The sequence below is a fragment of the Labrus bergylta genome, chromosome 18 (genome assembly GCF_963930695.1).
Source record: "Labrus bergylta chromosome 18, fLabBer1.1, whole genome shotgun sequence".
Classification (NCBI taxonomy): Eukaryota; Metazoa; Chordata; class Actinopteri; order Labriformes; family Labridae; genus Labrus; species Labrus bergylta.
Window position 1 is genome coordinate 26592187 of NC_089212.1, and position 18296 is coordinate 26610482.

Here is an 18296-nt window from a genome sequence, read left to right on the forward strand (position 1 = left end):
ACCACTTTCTCTTTTGATTTGCCTCGTTCACCCCACTTATCACTTTGATCATTTTATTTCCCCCCTCTCAATTTTTGTCTACACACCGTCTGTGCCTCTTTATCTTTGAACACACTGAGCCAACACACAGATCCTGTACGTCTCTGTTTACTGAGCATGCTCACTGACAGCTTCACAATCTCAAGTGAAGACAGTTTTGGTCTTTATGAGCGCTATCCTGCTTTTGGAACACCCAAAGTTGTATTCATGGTCATAGAAGTTATGGAACTCTAAAATGAGCTATTATCCATCATTTTTCATTTAAAAATAAGAAATCTTAACCTGAGAGTGCTTTACATGCTGTTTGAATTCAACCTTGATTTTATTTTGAAATAAAGTAAGGACCTTCTGGTAGATCGATGGTTTTGACGGCAGAGACAGCTCACATCCCTCGAAAACCAACATGCCACAAACAACATCGGCATGCTGGTGCACAAGTTTCAGCGGCATGCCAGTTTCCAATCTTGGCGCTGCTGCAATTTTTATTTACATTTTCTAATTAAAAATCACATTTGGCATTTTCAGACTGCAGGAACCTTTTCATAGATAGGAACTGTTGGAACTCTGTTTAATTGATTCTGCACTGCAGAACTATTTTAGTTCCTAGAGGAACCTTTTTAGCTCCTGCTTGAGAGTAGGTACTCTCCCAGCACAAGAAGGACTTTGAGTGATGTTAGTGCACTGTGATTGGTTGAACGCAGGAGCCGATCAAGTATCACCAACCGCCATTTTTAAATCCTACTGTAAACGTTAGCAACAGTCTGTAACAGCTCTAAAAATCGTCAAAAATGGAAAAGAAAAACACGGACAAATGGACCGATAAGGAAGTCCAGGCATTACTGAGTGTTTATGCGATGGAGCTGCATTGGGTATCCACAACGCAGCGAAGCAGCGCCGTGAGAAAATGAAGACACTGAAACAAGACTCCAAAAAAAGACAAATGTCGGCCAGCTTTATGGTTCATATCAGCCGTCACCATGGCGATTCAGAAGCAGACAGAAAAAAAGTTTGGTCTAAAATCACCTTAAATGAAGTTTTTACCCTCGTTAAAGATGTGCAGGTTGGATAGCATGCTCATGTCAGGGAGGGACAGCTGTGTGGTGAAGACATTTATTGGTCCAAAAGAAAGTGTGATCAATAATTCAGTTAATGACTGGCTTAATTACATCATCTCAAATATTGCCACTGCAAATACACAATTACACTTCTGCTCAGATAACCGTCCCCGCTCCAAACACAAATACACACCACGATGATCTGATGACGTATAAAAAGTTCACAGCTTATCTGAGGGGGTTCAAATTCACAGACACATGGGGGGGGGGACTCCTTAAAAACATGTGTTGTGTATATTCAGGTACACAAAGACGGTAAATTCCATCACGTTCAGGTCTTTTCTAAACAGAAACAGGATGTCAGAAATTGTACACCATAAATATCCACGTGTGTCCAGATCGCAGCCATAAAAGCTCAGAGTCCATTAAACCAGGGCGGGGATGATTTCCCATCAGCTGATCTTTGCTGAGTCTTTATGAGGATGACACAACGATTTAGAAACAAACACAAAAAGAAAAGGTGACGAGCTGTCTCACACCGACCGTCAGGACAGCTGCAGCCTGATGGAGTTCATCAGAACGGATGCTCCGACACGAATATGGTGAGCCGGATGATGGAGCTGCCTCTGAAGTTGATGACGTTGTTGACCGTGACCATCTCCAGGTCCAGCACCACCTCCTTCGGTCCCTTGATGGGCCGAGACAAGACGAGGGTGGCACTCACGTTGCTGGTTTGCTGCAGAGAGAGAAAGAAGAAAAACAGAGAGAGAGAGGAATGAGAGGAACGAAGAACAGGAAATGTTTGAATCTGGCAGCAGCTGGAGGAAATCCAAGAGTCAGAGCTTTGTCATTTCCTTCATAACAAGCAGGAAACACAAGCGCAGAGCCAAGGAACGTTCATGTTTAATGAGGCGAGGGATGTCAGATATGGAGGGATTGTTCCAACGCTGATTAACAGAAGCTGCCTCAGTCAGAAGGTGAAAAATAAAAATGTAATCTAATCAAAGAGAATCTGCACATTGAAATCATTCCAGGCAGTTTCTCCTGATGTGTTGTAAACTTGTTTGAGCTGCAAAAACATCACTCAGTCTGAGTGCGCCATCTACTGGCTGCAGAGCACACCACAGGGTCAAGTCAAAAATCCTCCACCTTCCTTCCTTGTACCTTCCTTACAGACATACAGGTCTATGTGTGAACTTGGAAGAAAAGGCTTTTTAACAGAAACATTCTGACTGGTTACAGTTCAGAGAAAACAAATGAAGACAAATGGGTCTCAAAAAGTTATTTAGACATCAATCATTTTATTATTATCAAAATTAAAAGCAGGATTATTTCCAACAGAGGAGTTGTGCAGGTAAATGCATGATTACTGTAAAGTTAAATGCAAATATCTTAATATCTTCAGGTATAAAATCAGGCACACAGCGTCTGATTCACCAAGAATGAATTGCACCCCCAGCCATCATGTTCTCCCTCTCTCTGCTCCGACAGTGGATGTTACATTTACAGTTTCCTTCCTGCATCATGTTCCTTCATCTTTACACCTTCAGTTTAGTGGAGTGTGTCTGTTATCTCTGCAGTACTCACTCTCATGTAAAACTCTCGCCCGTCGTTTCCCGACTTTATCTGGAAGATGTAGAAGGCGCCGGGGTAGCGAGTGGTGGCCTGCATCTGGAAGATGTCTGCAGGCACACTGCGCCCCGACGACAGGTCCATGTGTCGGTACAGAATAGTGAAGGGTTGGTCCCTGCAGGCAGGGTTCTCAGCTGAGCACATGCACTGACTGCACGGGGAGAGAGGGGGGGGGAGGGAGAGGAGAGCAGAGGAGAGGAGAGGAGAGGAGAGGAGAGGAGAGGAGAGCAGAGGAGAGGAGAGGAGAGGAGAGGAGAGGAGAGGAGAGGAGAGGAGCAGAGAGAGAGAGGAGAGGAGTGGAGAGGAGAGGAGAGGAGAGGAGAGGAGAGGAGAGGAGAGGAGAGGAGAGCAGAGGAGAGGGAGAGGAGAGGAGACGTTAGGGAGAATCAGATGAACTCAACAAATTTTTCTTTTTGATTTTGGTGCATATCAGTTAACAATATTTATCATTAAAAACGGGAAACAACATGTGCAGCAGTGCCCCAACGATATGCATATCAAAAATGAGTACAATAAATGTTTTGTTTGTGGAAACATGATGTAAGGTTTGAACAGAAAGGCGCAAAATGTCAAACAGAACAATGAAGTAAGAAAGGTGAGAGATAATCTGGTCATCAGTTCTGCAAAGTGTTTCCTCTCCCGTGTTTATGAATCAAGAACAGGTCAAACATGGTTTTTTTTGCATGGATCGTTTCTTCAAAGTTTTTACTTTTTTCAAATCTGTGAAGCAGCCTAGATAATTAAACAATTCTTTTCATCCTCATTAAAAAATAGAATTAGTGCTTTTTGTTTTAATTTCTGAAAACAGATTGAAGAAAAATGTTCAGACTGGTGTTATTATACTGATTGTTGCTTTAATAGAAATTTTAATCACAAGAGGGCGCAGTGCTCCCTTTAACGCCACTGTTGCGAAGTGAGGGAGAAAAACTCAATCCTTTAAACCAAGGGAAGCGAGTGCACAGATTTCAGTTTGGGAGAGATGTGAGGGCGTTTGTTTGACCTGGTGGTTTGTGGACCACAGGAAGAGCTAACAGAATAAACATGTCTGACTGTAACCAGTGAACACTAACCATAGATGTAACTTTGTTCGGTGTAAAATAAAGTCTCTAAGAGCACATGTGACGATGCATTCAAAGGTAGAAAGACAGCGTGGGAAGGTGGAGTACTCACTTGTCACTGACTTCGATGTACGGAGAGTGACACTGTAAAGGGTTCAGGCAGGTGAAGCCTCCCTGGAAATTGAAACATACTTGTGCTGTTGTACAGGTGTTGTTACCAGTGTCACATTCATTGAAGTCTTTAAGAATCAAACACACAACAATCAGAGTCAGTTAAATCATCATCATTATCATCATCATCATCATCGTCAGAGATACAACATTTTAAAGCATCATCAACATACTTAGAGAGCAACATAAAATACTGAACACAGTGATTAATGTTCATTATTATTTGAGTCTAAACTGCAGTTAAAGAGACATTTCAAATATACATGCAAACAGAATGGTTGCTGTAAATACTTAAATCTGATCTTGAACTTCACCTTCACAGCTCCTGCCGTCCTCGTAAACATAATAACCGGGCGGACAGACACAGGAGAACGAGCCGGGAGTGTTCACACATCTGTGCTGACACAGAAATTCAGAGAAGCTGCACTCGTCCAGGTCTACAGGGAGCAAAAACAAGTTTAGATTCTGGTCCTGAATGCTCTGGATTTGTTTGGACCAGAGAAGGTAGGCGCTTTTAAGACACCCCCCCAGATGGCCGTTTTGGACACCCCTCTGTTTGCCAGATATGAGAGCAGTTATCAGGTCAACAGGTGTTGCAGCGATGGAAGCGGTCAAGAGAAGTGGTTCAGATAGAAGTGATTGTACCCGACCTAAAAAGCCTCTGCATGTTTCTAATAAGCTCCACGAGCAGAAACGTGCTCAAACTAGGATCAATATTGGAGATGCTTTTGAAAAATGGAGAGAGGTTAGAACACAGAAAGGTTTACAGACCCATGCAGAGCTGGATAAACACTGAAGCTTCAGAGTCCACCACATGGTGACCTGAGTGAGGGGGGGGGGACAGCTCTCTATGATGTTTAGAATCTGGACTGCAGTACCCATTTTAAACACTAGGTGTTTATATATAATAATTATCTGTTATCATAATTTTACAATAACCATATCTGTGCAAGAAATCTGTTAAAATGTAACAAAGTTGGATCCCAATTTCGAAAAGATTTTTTCTTCCTTTTTTTGTTTTCCCCCCAAAAATGTAATCTGCTCTCCGTCCTTCAGAAGTTGACATACGGTAATAAGTACATGAACACAGGACTTCTTCTTCTTCTTTGTTAACATTTCCAAATATAATTACAAAAGGATTTCATAAGTTGTACATTAATAAACGTTAAAAAACTTTAAATAGTAAGGTCTCACCGATGCAGGAAGTCCCGTCAGCCGCCAGCTCGAATCCTTCGTCACAGTTACACATGAAGGAGCCGTAAGTGTTGAAGCAGCCGTGACTGCATGGTTCATCGTTACACTCGTCCACGTCTGCAGGGACACACATACACAAGTTTAAGTTCATACAAAGCTGTACCAAAGACTGTATAAAGAATGGACAGAGAACACATCGCCTCAAGTGAAGCCAAAAGATGTAGAGCTCCCTCTGCTGACTGGCTGTAGTACAGGTCATAAGCTCCGCCCCTCATGATATCCTGTGTTGCTGTGAGCGAGTCATGCAGCGTCACTGGATCAGAGCAGCAGACCAGACGAGCATGACTCAGCATTTTTTAAAGTTAGTCTCTACAGAGTTTAGGAAACATGATGTCTGTAAGTACGAGTGCATGTTTGTTGAGTATGTTCAGTAAAATAGGTCGTTTCAAATGTAAGATTATCGTAACTGTAATTCTGTTAGCCAGTTAATGGCATTTTCCGTCATGTGTTAGCATCAAGCTAACAAACTAAGACATACATCCTGGTCCACCTGTAAGTATTTGTTCCCCCCTTGGCGATCAAAGCACCAGCCGCCATTACTTCAAATCAACTCAAGATTCTATTCCCACCCAAGTGACCTTTGACCTTACCTGCTTGTCTATCTGTCTCTCTGCCAACAAAGAAAAGTTGCCATGCGTACCTTGACAGGTCCTGCTGTCGGGGTTCAGGATGAAGCCGGGGTTACAGGAGCATGAATAAGAGCCCGGGACATTAGCACACAGCTGTTGGCAGTAACCATAGCGACATTCATCAATATCTGGTCGGAAAAAAAAAAGAGACAAACTGATTATGAAACAAAACAAAAAATAAATACTCTCTTATTTCAATGATTTGAGCATGTGATACCTTTTTGTAACCAAAGTTTGACTTTCATATGTCAGAGCTTCCTTGAATGCACCATAATGTAAGCTGTAGTTGATTTGTGTTCATGGTTTCTAGTCTTGCGTGTTGTGTTTGTTTTCACATCAAGTTGCACCCAGCTTCATGTTGTTTCTGCATCATTCCCTCTCTGAGACAACAAATAAACCTAGTCTAATTTAAAGGTCACATATTCTGTAAAATCCACCTCATCATGTTGTTCTAACGGTCATATGTGTCCTTAGTCTGTCTACAAACCCCCCAATCCACTATCCAGAAAGGTTTACAGACCCATGCAGAGCTGGAGAGACAACGCTCTACAATGTTTAGAATTTGTACTGCAGTCCCCATTTTAAACACTAGGGTTCAGAGTTACATACTGCTTACTAAGTGTAAAAAGAAACATCTATATGTTGAGTGTGATGGAGCTTACTTACCCTGACACTGTCCCCCGATGAGCCAGTATCCCTCCGTGCAGGAACAGGTGTATCCACCTGCTGTGTTGATGCAGACCTGGGTCGGGTTACAGTGATGAGAGTTTGTCTCACATTCATCAATGTCTGAAACACAGAGACAAGAGTGTAAACTTGCATAAATCAAAAAGGTTTGTCTATTTAGAGATTCATTTGAATTGTTTTTATGTGAAAAGGGAAAAGCTCAAGTTTTGATTTTGTTTTATAACTTTTTTATCAGCGTCTCAAATTTCTCGACATTGGGACGTCAGGCCGAGATACTGAGCTCTGTAGAGAGACATTCTCATATTTACATTCTCATTTTATTAACAACATCGTGTGATCGTACTGACTCGACCCGATGACACTCAGACAGATATTCTAACGTTGAATTTAAATGAAAGATTCAACAGATAGCTCTTTAATTTCCTGATGAAAACACGGAGAGGCCTGAAGAGGCAGAGAGGACGAGTCGATTGTTTTTGGCTTTAAATGAGACTTAAAAATGTAAACACAAGCGAGTCAGTGGAAAGCATTAAATGAGGAATGTGCGACATGTTCCACATAAATAAATCATAAAGTCTGTCCTGTGTAAATGTGTCTCTGAGTCCTGACTGTCTGCAATGAGGGAGAAGCTCGAGTCCCGCTGGCTGTGTTGTTGTCAGAGCCGTGTTTACATGGACGGGACGGCCGGCTCCTCCCCTTGTGTATAAAAGCTGTTTTAGTCAAGAACTAGAGAGAAGAAGAAGAACATACTCACTGATTATTTGGATGTTAGTAAGAGTTTTTAGATCACGCTCATTCTGTGTCAGTTTACATGAAATGTGAAGCTACCAGCTAACTAAAGAGCGCTAACATTAGCATGCTAACACAACAATGTGAAGCTATGAGCTAACTAAAGAGCGCTAACATTAGCATGCTAACACAACAATGTGAAGCTACGAGCTAACTAAAGAGCACTAACATTAGCATGCTAACACAACAATGTGAAGCTATGAGCTAACTAAAGAGCGCTAACATTAGCATGCTAACACAACAATGTGAAGCTACGAGCTAACTAAAGAGCGCTAACATTAGCATGCTAATACAACAATGCAGGACACAGGTGATTGCAGCTCGAGACGAGGACAGAAGTTTGTCCGCCGCTTGTGTCAGACTCCTCCATGTGAATTACAAGTGGGGGTGGGGTTGGAGGTGTGTCTCTAGAGGAGAGCGGAGGCTTCAGTATGGAGGAGGCGTGGCCTAACAGCGGTTTGTTTTGGTTTCATGCTGGAGCTCAAGTCTCGTCTGTTTTTTCTCGTCTTTTCACTTTCTGTCGCTCGCCCACTTTGCAGCTGACTTTGAGTGATGTGTGGATGTCTGGATTTGCTGCACAGAAGCGCCACACTGATCATAAATCTTCTCATGGTTGCTGCATGCCTTGCTCAAAAGCAAATCTGCTCTGCTGGCTCTGAGACTTCACAGGCGACTTCTGTAATCAAAGGTCTGTTTCTCCAACACTCAGTTTTCACTGCCCTGTGCCCAAAAAACTCTTATCACAACATGAACATTTCAATAGCACTTTAGTTGTTTTTGCTCTGGATTAAAGAATTCTCAGATTACAATCTGAATTCCTCGGCCGCCCTCGGAGCAGCTCTCACACTTCATCAGAATGGGCACATTTCCTTATGAGGATGTGACAAGTGAAAAGATTCCAGCCTCTGTTTGTGGTTCTCAGGCCATGAAGTCACAGATCTCTAGGAAAGCGGCAGGGGGAAGTGGGTGCGGGCTCGCCTCTCTGTTTGCTCAGGCAGCTTTGATAAGCGATAACGTCTGTCAGTGGGACCGCCGGCCTTTGTGCCAACTTGGACCAGTGGACCTTCACGAGGGGGGAGGGGGAGGGGGGGAGCCCAGGGTGATCGGACCCAGGCCAACAGCTACATGGCCCTGGCACCTGCATGCAGTTAGCAGAGAAAACCTCTGAATGGTCTTCATCTGCACCCCATGTGTGGCGTAGCTGCAGATCTCCAACGTGCACACACTTCAGCTCCTTATAAAGGCGGCTCCATGAGCTGCTGGGGACGCCACCGGCTCATGTGACTGGTTTTGAAATGTCTGGAGCAACAAGCAAAGACTGAGAAAACTTCAACGTTTGGAGGACAGAAAGATGCAGACTTTCACACAGACTGAATCATCAATGGAGACTTCCCCTCTAATGTGTCTGCTGTGTTGATTGTCGACCCTCTGAAAAAGCCTCCACACACTGAACCTGATCAATAGACACTTTTGTTTTCAGGTCAGCTATGTTGCAGCTTGAGTTGGTTCCAGAAGCCCACAAGGTTGGAATATTTTCTCAAGCCACAGAGGAGCATGTAATCCTTTAACTCAAGTGAAAACATGAAACCCCCCCAAACCTGGAAAGAAGAGCGGAAATGAAGTGTGAGAGATGAAAAACACGACGGGAGAGCTGAACTCTGGAGGCATGATTCACTTATTTGACCTACAACACTGCCGACTTCCTGTTTATATGACAGCTAGTTAAAGCTATCTATGTTCACCTTAATGGGTTAAAAAATTGGATTTAAAAATTTGGAGTTTTGAGATGTCTGCGTCCAAAGCTGTTGCATTGACTCAAGTAATGACACTAAAAAACAAAGTCTGCAGCCTCACACGGGGCACCACATGAATCTTTTTATGTTTCATTCTCATTTAGATCCATCTGGTCCCTCTCTCTCTTTCATCATCTGACCTGATTCAGATCGAGCCAATCACAGCTGTTTATCTAATACGAGGCAGGTTCGAGCAGCACTGAGGCGTTTTGGTTACAAACGACGACGGCTGCTGGTCTGGAGGTTACACGTCTTCAGGTTTGTTAAAGTCGATGTCGACTAGTCGCTGATCGCTGAACTCCTCGTCTATCGTCTCACTACATTACAGATTTTTAGAGTGACCAGCCGTCAGAAACAAAACACCTCAGACTTCTTTTCCACTCATTGTTTACAATTCAACCCGGTAACTTCATAAAAGAGCATGTTGAGAAACGTCTTCTGAGGATGGATCATCAGCTGCAGATTTCTGTTTCTAGATGTGAATTCAGGCTGAATCGTGTCAGATTAGAGCAGAAGAATACTCGCCATTTGGGTTTTGCCTCTTTTGCTCTCCACGCTGACTTTTGTCCTGCAAGAAGTTAAAGCCTGAGGAAACACGAGTGGACGATATGACTTGCACTAAAACGAAACCAGAACTTCTGGCGCCAAAAGCTGTTTCCACGCCTTCAGATTCTACGTTTTATCTTTTGTATGGATCTGTTCATAGAGATTAGAAAAAAATTCCACCTGAGTGCTGCCATGAGCGTTCCTGATGTAGGAAAGCGCCATTAACTTAAAGACAAAGCCGTGTTTGTTGCAGGATCAGACAGGAAGTCAAAGTGTGTGTAATTTCTGCTCTCTACATCCATCAACAGCCCATTACATCACCACACACATGCGCAAGCACGCACACACACACACACACACACACACACACAGAGAGACAAACACACACACACACACACACACACACACACACACACACAGAGACAAACACACACACACACACACACACACACACACACACACACACAGAGACAAACACACACACACACACACACAGAGACAAACACACACACACACACACAGAGACACACACACACATACACAGAGACACACACACACACACACACACACAGAGACACACACACACACACAGAGACCCACACAGAGACCCACACACACACACACACACACACACGGACCAGTCTCAGGGTGTGAGGAGTCGTTACGATCGGCCCCCACAGAGGCCTGCCTGTTCTCCAGGACGGCTCGGGCACCGATTTTGGTAACAAATGACCTCATCTTTGGCACTCTGATGGCGTCATTTACCCAAACAAGGTTGTGAGCCGATTCCCTGACAGGCCGTCTCCACTGAAAAGAGAAACAGTCCGTATTTGTGCATGAGCTAAAGCATTCCATAGAGCGACTATATGTGTGCATTTTCCACTCATTACCGAACGAGAGAAAAACACCGAAAATGGAGTTTAAGGAGGCCGTTTTTCGACAGCCTCTCCTGGCTGGATGCTCTCGGGTAATTACGTATTTTGCACAGCTGGGGGGGGGGGGGTATTAGCCGTGTAGTTTTTATCTGACAGCTGGGATCTTTTGTGGTTGTGAAATCCAACAGAATCAAGCAGAGATTTCCTCACCGAGAGGAGTCGAAGCTCCCCTCTCTGCAGACACAACGCTGCAACATCTGTGATCTGATAGATTCATGTTTTTTTCCCCCGGAGTTCAACCACAAGTTTTTAACGACAAACACAGAATCTCTGGCCACCGTCGCCTCGTGTAACCTCGTCTACGATTTAACTCTGACGTCTGATAAAAAGCAGGAGGTGGCAAGATGTCTTCTTTCTTTCTTCTCCTGCAGAGGTTTTTTTTATTAAAGATGAAGTAAAACTGCTGCAGCAGGGAACAGATACCACCCAACTGTGTAGCACTTCATCCAGGTAATTCTGGAGTTATACCATTTCAAGTCAAGACCGTCATACTAAATAAGACCTCCATGTTTTCTAGATGATCTGAGAGTGAATCTCCACACTGATGCCTGCAGGCTTTGGGTAAGAGCTGATTCGTTGGCATACCAGCGTCTAATCATAAACTGCATGCAGACTTTGATGTTTCTTCTTCGTCCGGCTCGACTTAAACAAAATGGAGAATCTTTGCAGAAAAGGTTTAGAAGGGATAGTTGTCCAGAAAGCTCCCTGCACGCCTTCATGTTAGCTTCTCCTTCTCCCCTTGAGCAGAATAACCCAGACCGCTGCTGATGCATTAAGAACTGCACCTGGCTGAATGAGTAGACTGGTCCAGTATCGGCCTCTTTGACTCTGATATATCTGACCCAGCTTTGAGCGTCAGCATCGGACCGATGTCATCGCTGCATCCCTTCTTACAGACAAACTTCTGCGAGACGAGGTTGTGACTTTCTGAAAGCTCAGAGTTTTTAGCTTTGTATAAAACATTCTGCCTCTGAATGATCTGCAAAACAAAATGAAACTATCAGTGACTTGATTGATTATTTCTAATCAATCAAAATAAAATAACGTGCACAAAATAACGTGCGACTAAAAGCTGTTGTGGTTTGCAATGACTCAACTGATAGTGTAGTGTTTTGAAGTTTCTGTGCAGGTTTGGCATATCGTCTGGAAACTATTTCTCTTACATAAAGTTTCTCTTTTGTCTTAATCTTTGCTCAATTTCTTATGAACTGAAGAATCATTTTGACTATTGTGACCCCTATGAGGTTTAAATCAAACCATCTGAGGAGGAGTAATCACTCTCCTGATGAGACGATCGTGTGTTACACATAAAACTTCTGACAATCAGATATTAAGAGATCAAAGCTGAACTGCTGTTGCAGCAACGTTTGCTTTCTGTGATGTTTGACCCTGACCTCTGTGGAGAAATGCTTTCAGTGAAACGACTGAAAACCTTTGTGGGGTAAATAAACGAGAGCTGAAGATTGAAAATGTCCTCAAACAGAGACGTAAAGCTTCAGAAGGTTTCAGTTAATCTGAGTGTGGAGATGTGACTCTGTTGGTTTAGGTCAGTGAAATTCTTGCAGCTTCATCCTTTTACTCCACAACATCCCAGAAACAGATATTGATCTTTTTTTTACTCTCTGACGTTTATCTGACTGCAGGAGGAGCTCGTTATTCCACCAATAAAGATTTTACACAACAACGCTCAATGCTGTACTTTTTTTTTTCTGGTTTTGGACCTCGTGGTCTCGGCCCTTTGACACGTTTCACATGTCAATGTGTTTGTTATGGAGTTTCATCAAAGAGAATTCTTCTATAAATCCCTCAGATGGTTTCATTTACTGTCTGTTCGAGATCCAAAGAGGTAAAATCACAAAATGCTTTCACCACAAAAGCAAAGGTGAGTAAAGAGCTCAGAAGAGAACGACAGTCTGAACTCTGTTCTCGTCTTCTCTCCTGACCTTCTTACCGACTCAGGAGAGCAAACGCTGAAACTCTATACAAACCAGAGACAGTCCAAATGTGTTCCACTTCAGCACTCACACATAAAGCATCAGTAATGTTTATTTATAATAACATGTCGGTCTCAGATGATCTTTTTCTGCAGAACAAGTTATTTTTGACTTTAAACATTTAGAAGGGAATATTTATGTTTATTTATATGAGCAGGATTTTAGTACAGGACTCACTAGGATAAATAATACTTCTTTTAAAGGTCCAATCAGTGAGCTGTGTAGAGAGTGAGATGATAAAGGTATCTTACTCTCTGATCATTAAGGAAACATGCTATGTTGAAGTGCTGGCTTCTCTGACAACAATGCAGCAGCCAGTATGTCCTCCTTCTAACTTTAGATTCTGCTCCTGAATGCTCTGGATTTGTTTGGACCAGAGAAGGTAGGCGCTTTTAAGACACGCCCCCACACGGCCGTTTTGGACGCCCCTCGGTTTGCCAGATATGAGAGCAGTTATCAGGTCAACAGGTGTTGCAGTGATGGAAGCGGTCAAGAGAAGTGGTTCAGACAGAAGTGATTGTACCCGACCTAAAAAGCCTCTGCATGTTTCTAATAAGCTCCACGAGCAGAAACGTGCTCAAACTAGGATCAATATTGGAGATGCTTTTGAAAAATGGAGAGAGGTTAGAACACAGAAAGGTTTACAGACCCATGCAGAGCTGGATAAACACTGAAGCTTCAGAGTCCACCACATGGTGACCTGAGTGAGCATCGATTCTAGAGAGGTGTTGCTGATGTTTAGAATTCGGACTGCAGTTCCATTTTAACCACTAGGGGCCAGAGTAACATATTGCTCCTTTAATGCAGACAGTTATCACAAAATGAAACAACAGGCTGCAACAGGTTATAAAGTATGCCACAATAGTACGTGTGCTAAAACTTCCATAAAGTGAGAGCAAAGAGATGACCAGAAACTCCTCAAATGAAAAGAATCTGGAGGCTCTGAATTAAACGTTGACAAAGATCAGTATTCTTCCACAACTTAAAACCATGAGGGGACGTCTGCAGAAAGCGACTCACCATTACAGGTGCCATCCTCTGCAAGAGTGTATCCCAGGATGCACGGCGCTGTGGTCCTCACTCTGGGGTAACTGGGCTCCACAGATCTGGGAACAGCTGGAACAAAGGTGTCTGGGAATCCAAGGGACGGGTCCGGGTAGGCGGGCTCGGGCAGGTCGGGGGTCTCCGGTCTGTAGGGCTGGTTGTACAAGCTCCTTGGGATGCACAGGTAACCCCCGTTCTGGTTCACGCAGCGCATGTCTCCTCTGCAGGCGTCTGGCAGGGTCCGGCACTCGTCCACATCTGGAACACAGAGCGACTGATAAGAGAGCGCTCAGAACATCTGTGAGATTCTGGATATATGCAGGTCTCTGCACCGTGTTCCTCTGAGTTACATGTTTCTCTTAATTACCTTTGATTTAAAGCAATGCCACTCACCTATGCACTGTCTCGCCCTGCGGTCATATACAAAACCCTCTGTGCAGGTCTGAGGAGAGACAGTCAGGAGATTAAAAGAAAGTTTAACTTTATTGACCCCAACTTGGGAAAGTGTGACATCACAGCATCAGAGCAAATAAAGCGACAGAGAAATCAACAAACCCATTCACAAATAGAATACAGAGGAGAAAAGTCCAGGAACAAAAGAGCATCCTCAAATATGTGAGATGTAAAAATACTTTACAGGGAGGTAGAGGTGTCAGTGTGCATGCACAGTGATCAGAGAGGTGATGTGGAAACAATCTAATCAAGTGTTTGAGATGAATCATGTGCATCAGGTAAAAAAAATCACCTGTAGCTGGAACTAAATTATTAATGTGCATGTCTTCTTTGAGTTTCCAATGCAAAGAGCAGAAGTTAAAATCAGCTTTTTCATCTTCTTACATGGACAGAAGATGACATGATGACATATATATGTGCAGACGGTGTGAATGAATGAAATCTGTGAAAGAACTCTCTTCAGAGAAGGAAGGTGTTCTTTTACCTGTCCGTGTCCAGGCTGGATCCAATGCAGAATAAATAGCAGAGCTGCCAACATCCTGCAGAGAGGAGAGCTCGAGTTATGATCTCTTAAACATCCTTCATTCAAAGCGCTCAGAAACATAAAGACACTGACCTTACAGAGGAGCGAGACGTGAAGCCACGTCTTTCAGGGAGCATGGTTTCTCGAAAAGGAAAGATTTAGACGACCCGTAAACTCTCCCCAGATCCCCTGTCCACTCCCCAGCAGGGCTCTCACCGCCCCCCCCCCAACTATGCGCCTTTACGCGAAGGCCGACAGCAGGTTTGCATTAAGCTGCTCGAGCTGGAGCTCCGGAACATGGACCGAGTGTTGCACTAATGTCTTTTTGGAACCGGACTGTCCCGTTTCTGCCCCCTCTCTGTCCCGCTCTACAGCAGTATTAAGCAATGCAAATGTGTCGGGCCCCCTCCGAGCTCCTTCTCCACAGCTGGATTCAATCACGGAGAGCCAGCCCCCTCCGGTCAGCGGAGCTCCCTCCGACAGGCGGCTCCTCCTGCGCTGCTGCTGCTGCTGGGGGGGCAAAGAGACAGAAAACAGACACAGTGAGGGTCTGTTTTCTGTAGATACAAACAGCACCCCCCCCCCCCCCCCCCCCCCACACACACACACACACACACAGGACACACACACACAGGACTGCTCCCCTCTCAGCTTAATGTTTCTGCACATCTGGCGCGCTCAACGCAAACCTACCCACGCTGTAGTATCCACATCTGGATAGTACGGAGGGGGATTAGGACCATATGTGAGAAATCAAGAGTTCTGATTTTACTCCCAGAATCCTTAGTTAGGCCAGTTTGTGTCCCAAATATAAAGTTTAAGATCTGACCATTTAAAGAAGATTTTTATTAACCCTACGAGGGGAAATCACTTCTACACACACACACACACACACACACACACACACACACACACACACACACACACACACACACACACACACACACACACACACACACACACACACACACACACACACACACACACACACACACACACACACACACACACACACACACACACACACACACACACACACACACACACACACACACACACACACACACACACACACACACACACACACACACACACACACACACACACACACACACACACACACACACACACACACACACACACACACACACACACACACACACACACACACACACACACACACACACACACACACACACACACACACACACACACACACACACACACACACACACACACACACACACACACACACACACACACACACACACACACACACACACACACACACACACACACACACACACACACACACACACACACACACACACACACACACACACACGATCCTGTGGAAAGATTTCAGAGTGGGGGGGGGGGCTGCACATGAAGGAGCACCTGAGCAGTGGGGAATTTGGTGCCTTGCTCAAGGTCACCTCAGTAGTGCTCAAAAAGTGAACTGACACCTCTCCATCTACTTCACAGACTTGGACTTGAACCAGAACACCCACCCCCCCCTCCCTAATCAGGTCCCTACAGACTGAGCTACTGGACCCCCACACCCCAAAATTATTTGTGAGTTGTTTTTCTTCCTCTGCAAGAATCGACAGAATTCTTACTGTCACATTTTTACTTACCTCACGACTCTGCAGCTATGGAAGCCCTAAGCGGACATTCATCCACACATTCGATCTGATACGGCAGTCTGAATGGGCATACTGAGAAATCTGAGAATACAGAAGTTTATTTAAACTCAGAAGTCTTTAACGTGATCCTTTTCAGAGAGTTTGATAAAAACTTGTTATGGAGACAAAAATGACGTGTCGCAGCAGTTAGGGGTCAGCAGTACCTTTATTTGATTTCCAATGAAGTGAAGGGTACTAGCCTCAGGAAAAGATCAAAGTAATCCGAATGTTTTGATGCCTCTCAGTTTCAAATGTTGCACTTTCAAAAGTTCCTTCACAGCGAGGATTGACAGCTCAAACATTTCATAGATCCACCTGGAGAGACGCTGAAACATTCCTGCTGCAGCAGCTGATCGATGCCTTTAAAAAACGTCCAGCGGCTCAGTGTCCCGCTGTCCAGCTCTGGTCAGGTCAAACTTCTTCAATGTGCAGTTTTTTTTACATTTTTGTAAATATATATATTTATATTAACCATTTACAATCCTGATTTTACATCTAATTAGCAAAAAATGCAGGCACTTAACTTCCAGAACGTCCTCAGTGCCCATAAATAAGAAAAACCCACCCATTTACACACATATATATATATATATATATAGAACTATATAATAGAACTATATAATAGTACTGTACTTCAAAATAAGAGCAGTCTCCAGCTTCTGATCGACCGCAGGCTGCAGCCACAGTTACAACGCTTATTGCATATCACAGTCTGGATGTCTGGAAAAGACACGATTTAGCAGAAAAGTCTTTTTATGCTTTTAACAGATGTAGTGAAGCACATAAATCTGCAGACAGGCGACTGCTGCCAGAGAGTCCTGGATCAGAAAGAGCTCGGGGAGGACGAGGAGTGAAGGCTGCGGGTCAGAGAATGGAAAGTGGAGGACACACGAGGTGTTTCCTCCTGCAGAGAGACGGGATGATGAACGCATGGAGCCGCACACCGCCACTTTACAAGATCACTTGTGCGAGGAACTTGAGCGATGAATACAAATCAAAAACTTCAGATATGATCAAAAAAAGTCTTTCTATGAAAATCTACTCTGCAGCTTTCAATCTAAAGGACCCACGAGCTCAAACTGCCCCCCCCCCCCCCTCGTGCACATGGAGTCTCTTCATTGAACATTATTAACTCGTGTGTCAGCACCTGACAGTAGTGATGAGTGAGTTCACATGAGTGTGAACACTGGTACTGATGTGTAAAGGGAGACTCTGATGCATAGAACAGTAACTCAAAGTAAAAACCTAAAAAAAAAAGTATGACCCCCCCCCCCCCCCCCCCCCCAAACAAAGGGAGCATTAATGGGTTAATCTGGTATTTTTAAAACACTGATCTGTTTTAGTTTTTATCTTTGGGGTCAAATGACGAAAAGTTATTAACAGGCCTGCTGTTGCCATGGTGATTTTAGACTCTGACAGTTTGTGTGTGCTGTAAATCGGCTCTGACTGTGTACATGATAGAAAATCATCCGAGCGGTCGGGAGCAGCTGATCGGTCCGTTATGAGCACAGACGACGCACATCGAGCTGACATTTAGCCAGACTTTAAATTCACTGATTTAACTCAAAACCTGGTTGACTAATGGGCGTGAAGTCGTGCAGTGTGTCCTCTGCTTCACGGCTGTAAAATATTCTTTTAGACAGAAAGCACCAAATCAAATCGTGTTCACTACAGTTCATGATTCTGCAGCCGGCAGGTTCAGATGATGTCATCACAACCTGCAAACATTTCTACCTGTCGGTCATTTAGACCCAAAAGTCCCAGATTTAAAAACACCAGAATAACCTTTATAGACTTTAAGTAGGAATGATAAAGGAGTCTCCGTCTGTGTAGTGTCAACATGAGCGCGTCTCTCTGATCACTGCTTCAACAAGTCTTTGAGCACGGCTCCAGCGCTGGCCTCCGCTGAGACCGGCACAGGTGTGAAGGTGGGCAGGTTGTCAGAGATCGGCTTCATCAGCAGGTGACCTCCACCTGAGCCGGCAGAACCTGAACTGGCCAGCAGGGGC

General features: G+C 44.2%; 2 protein-coding genes across 2 annotated transcripts in view; both read right to left on the bottom strand.

Annotated features, from left to right (window-relative positions):
* Positions 1-1135: 1135 nt before the first annotated feature.
* fbln5 (fibulin 5) lies at positions 1136-15148 on the bottom strand. Its single transcript, XM_020658185.3, has 11 exons — positions 14696-15148; positions 14564-14618; positions 14020-14068; positions 13603-13884; positions 6505-6627; positions 5850-5966; positions 5150-5266; positions 4270-4392; positions 3897-4023; positions 2682-2877; positions 1136-1830 (listed from the first exon to the last, which is right to left on the bottom strand). Exons 1-11 carry the CDS (start codon positions 14737-14739, stop codon positions 1669-1671), a joined length of 1395 nt encoding a protein of 464 aa, XP_020513841.1. The 5' UTR covers positions 14740-15148; the 3' UTR covers positions 1136-1668.
* Positions 15149-16434: 1286 nt separating this feature from the next.
* The window catches only part of trip11 (thyroid hormone receptor interactor 11), a 19775-nt gene continuing 17913 nt past the window's right edge, over positions 16435-18296 (bottom strand). Inside the window, exon 21 of the mRNA XM_065966309.1 lies at positions 16435-18296. This exon is cut by the window's right edge and continues 67 nt beyond it. Coding sequence (XP_065822381.1) covers positions 18146-18296 — 151 coding nt within the window. The 3' untranslated portion in view covers positions 16435-18145.

Coding starts and splice junctions, on each gene's coding strand:
- fbln5 (XM_020658185.3), bottom strand. CDS start 14,739: ATGCTCCCTGAAAGACGTGGCTTCACGTCTCGCTCCTCTGTAAG. Junction 14,069..14,563: donor TCCAGCCTGGACACGGACAG/GTAAAAGAACAC, acceptor GTCTCTCCTCAG/ACCTGCACAGAGGGTTTTGT. Junction 5,967..6,504: donor CATCGGGGGACAGTGTCAGG/GTAAGTAAGCTC, acceptor TTTTCCGACCAG/ATATTGATGAATGTCGCTAT.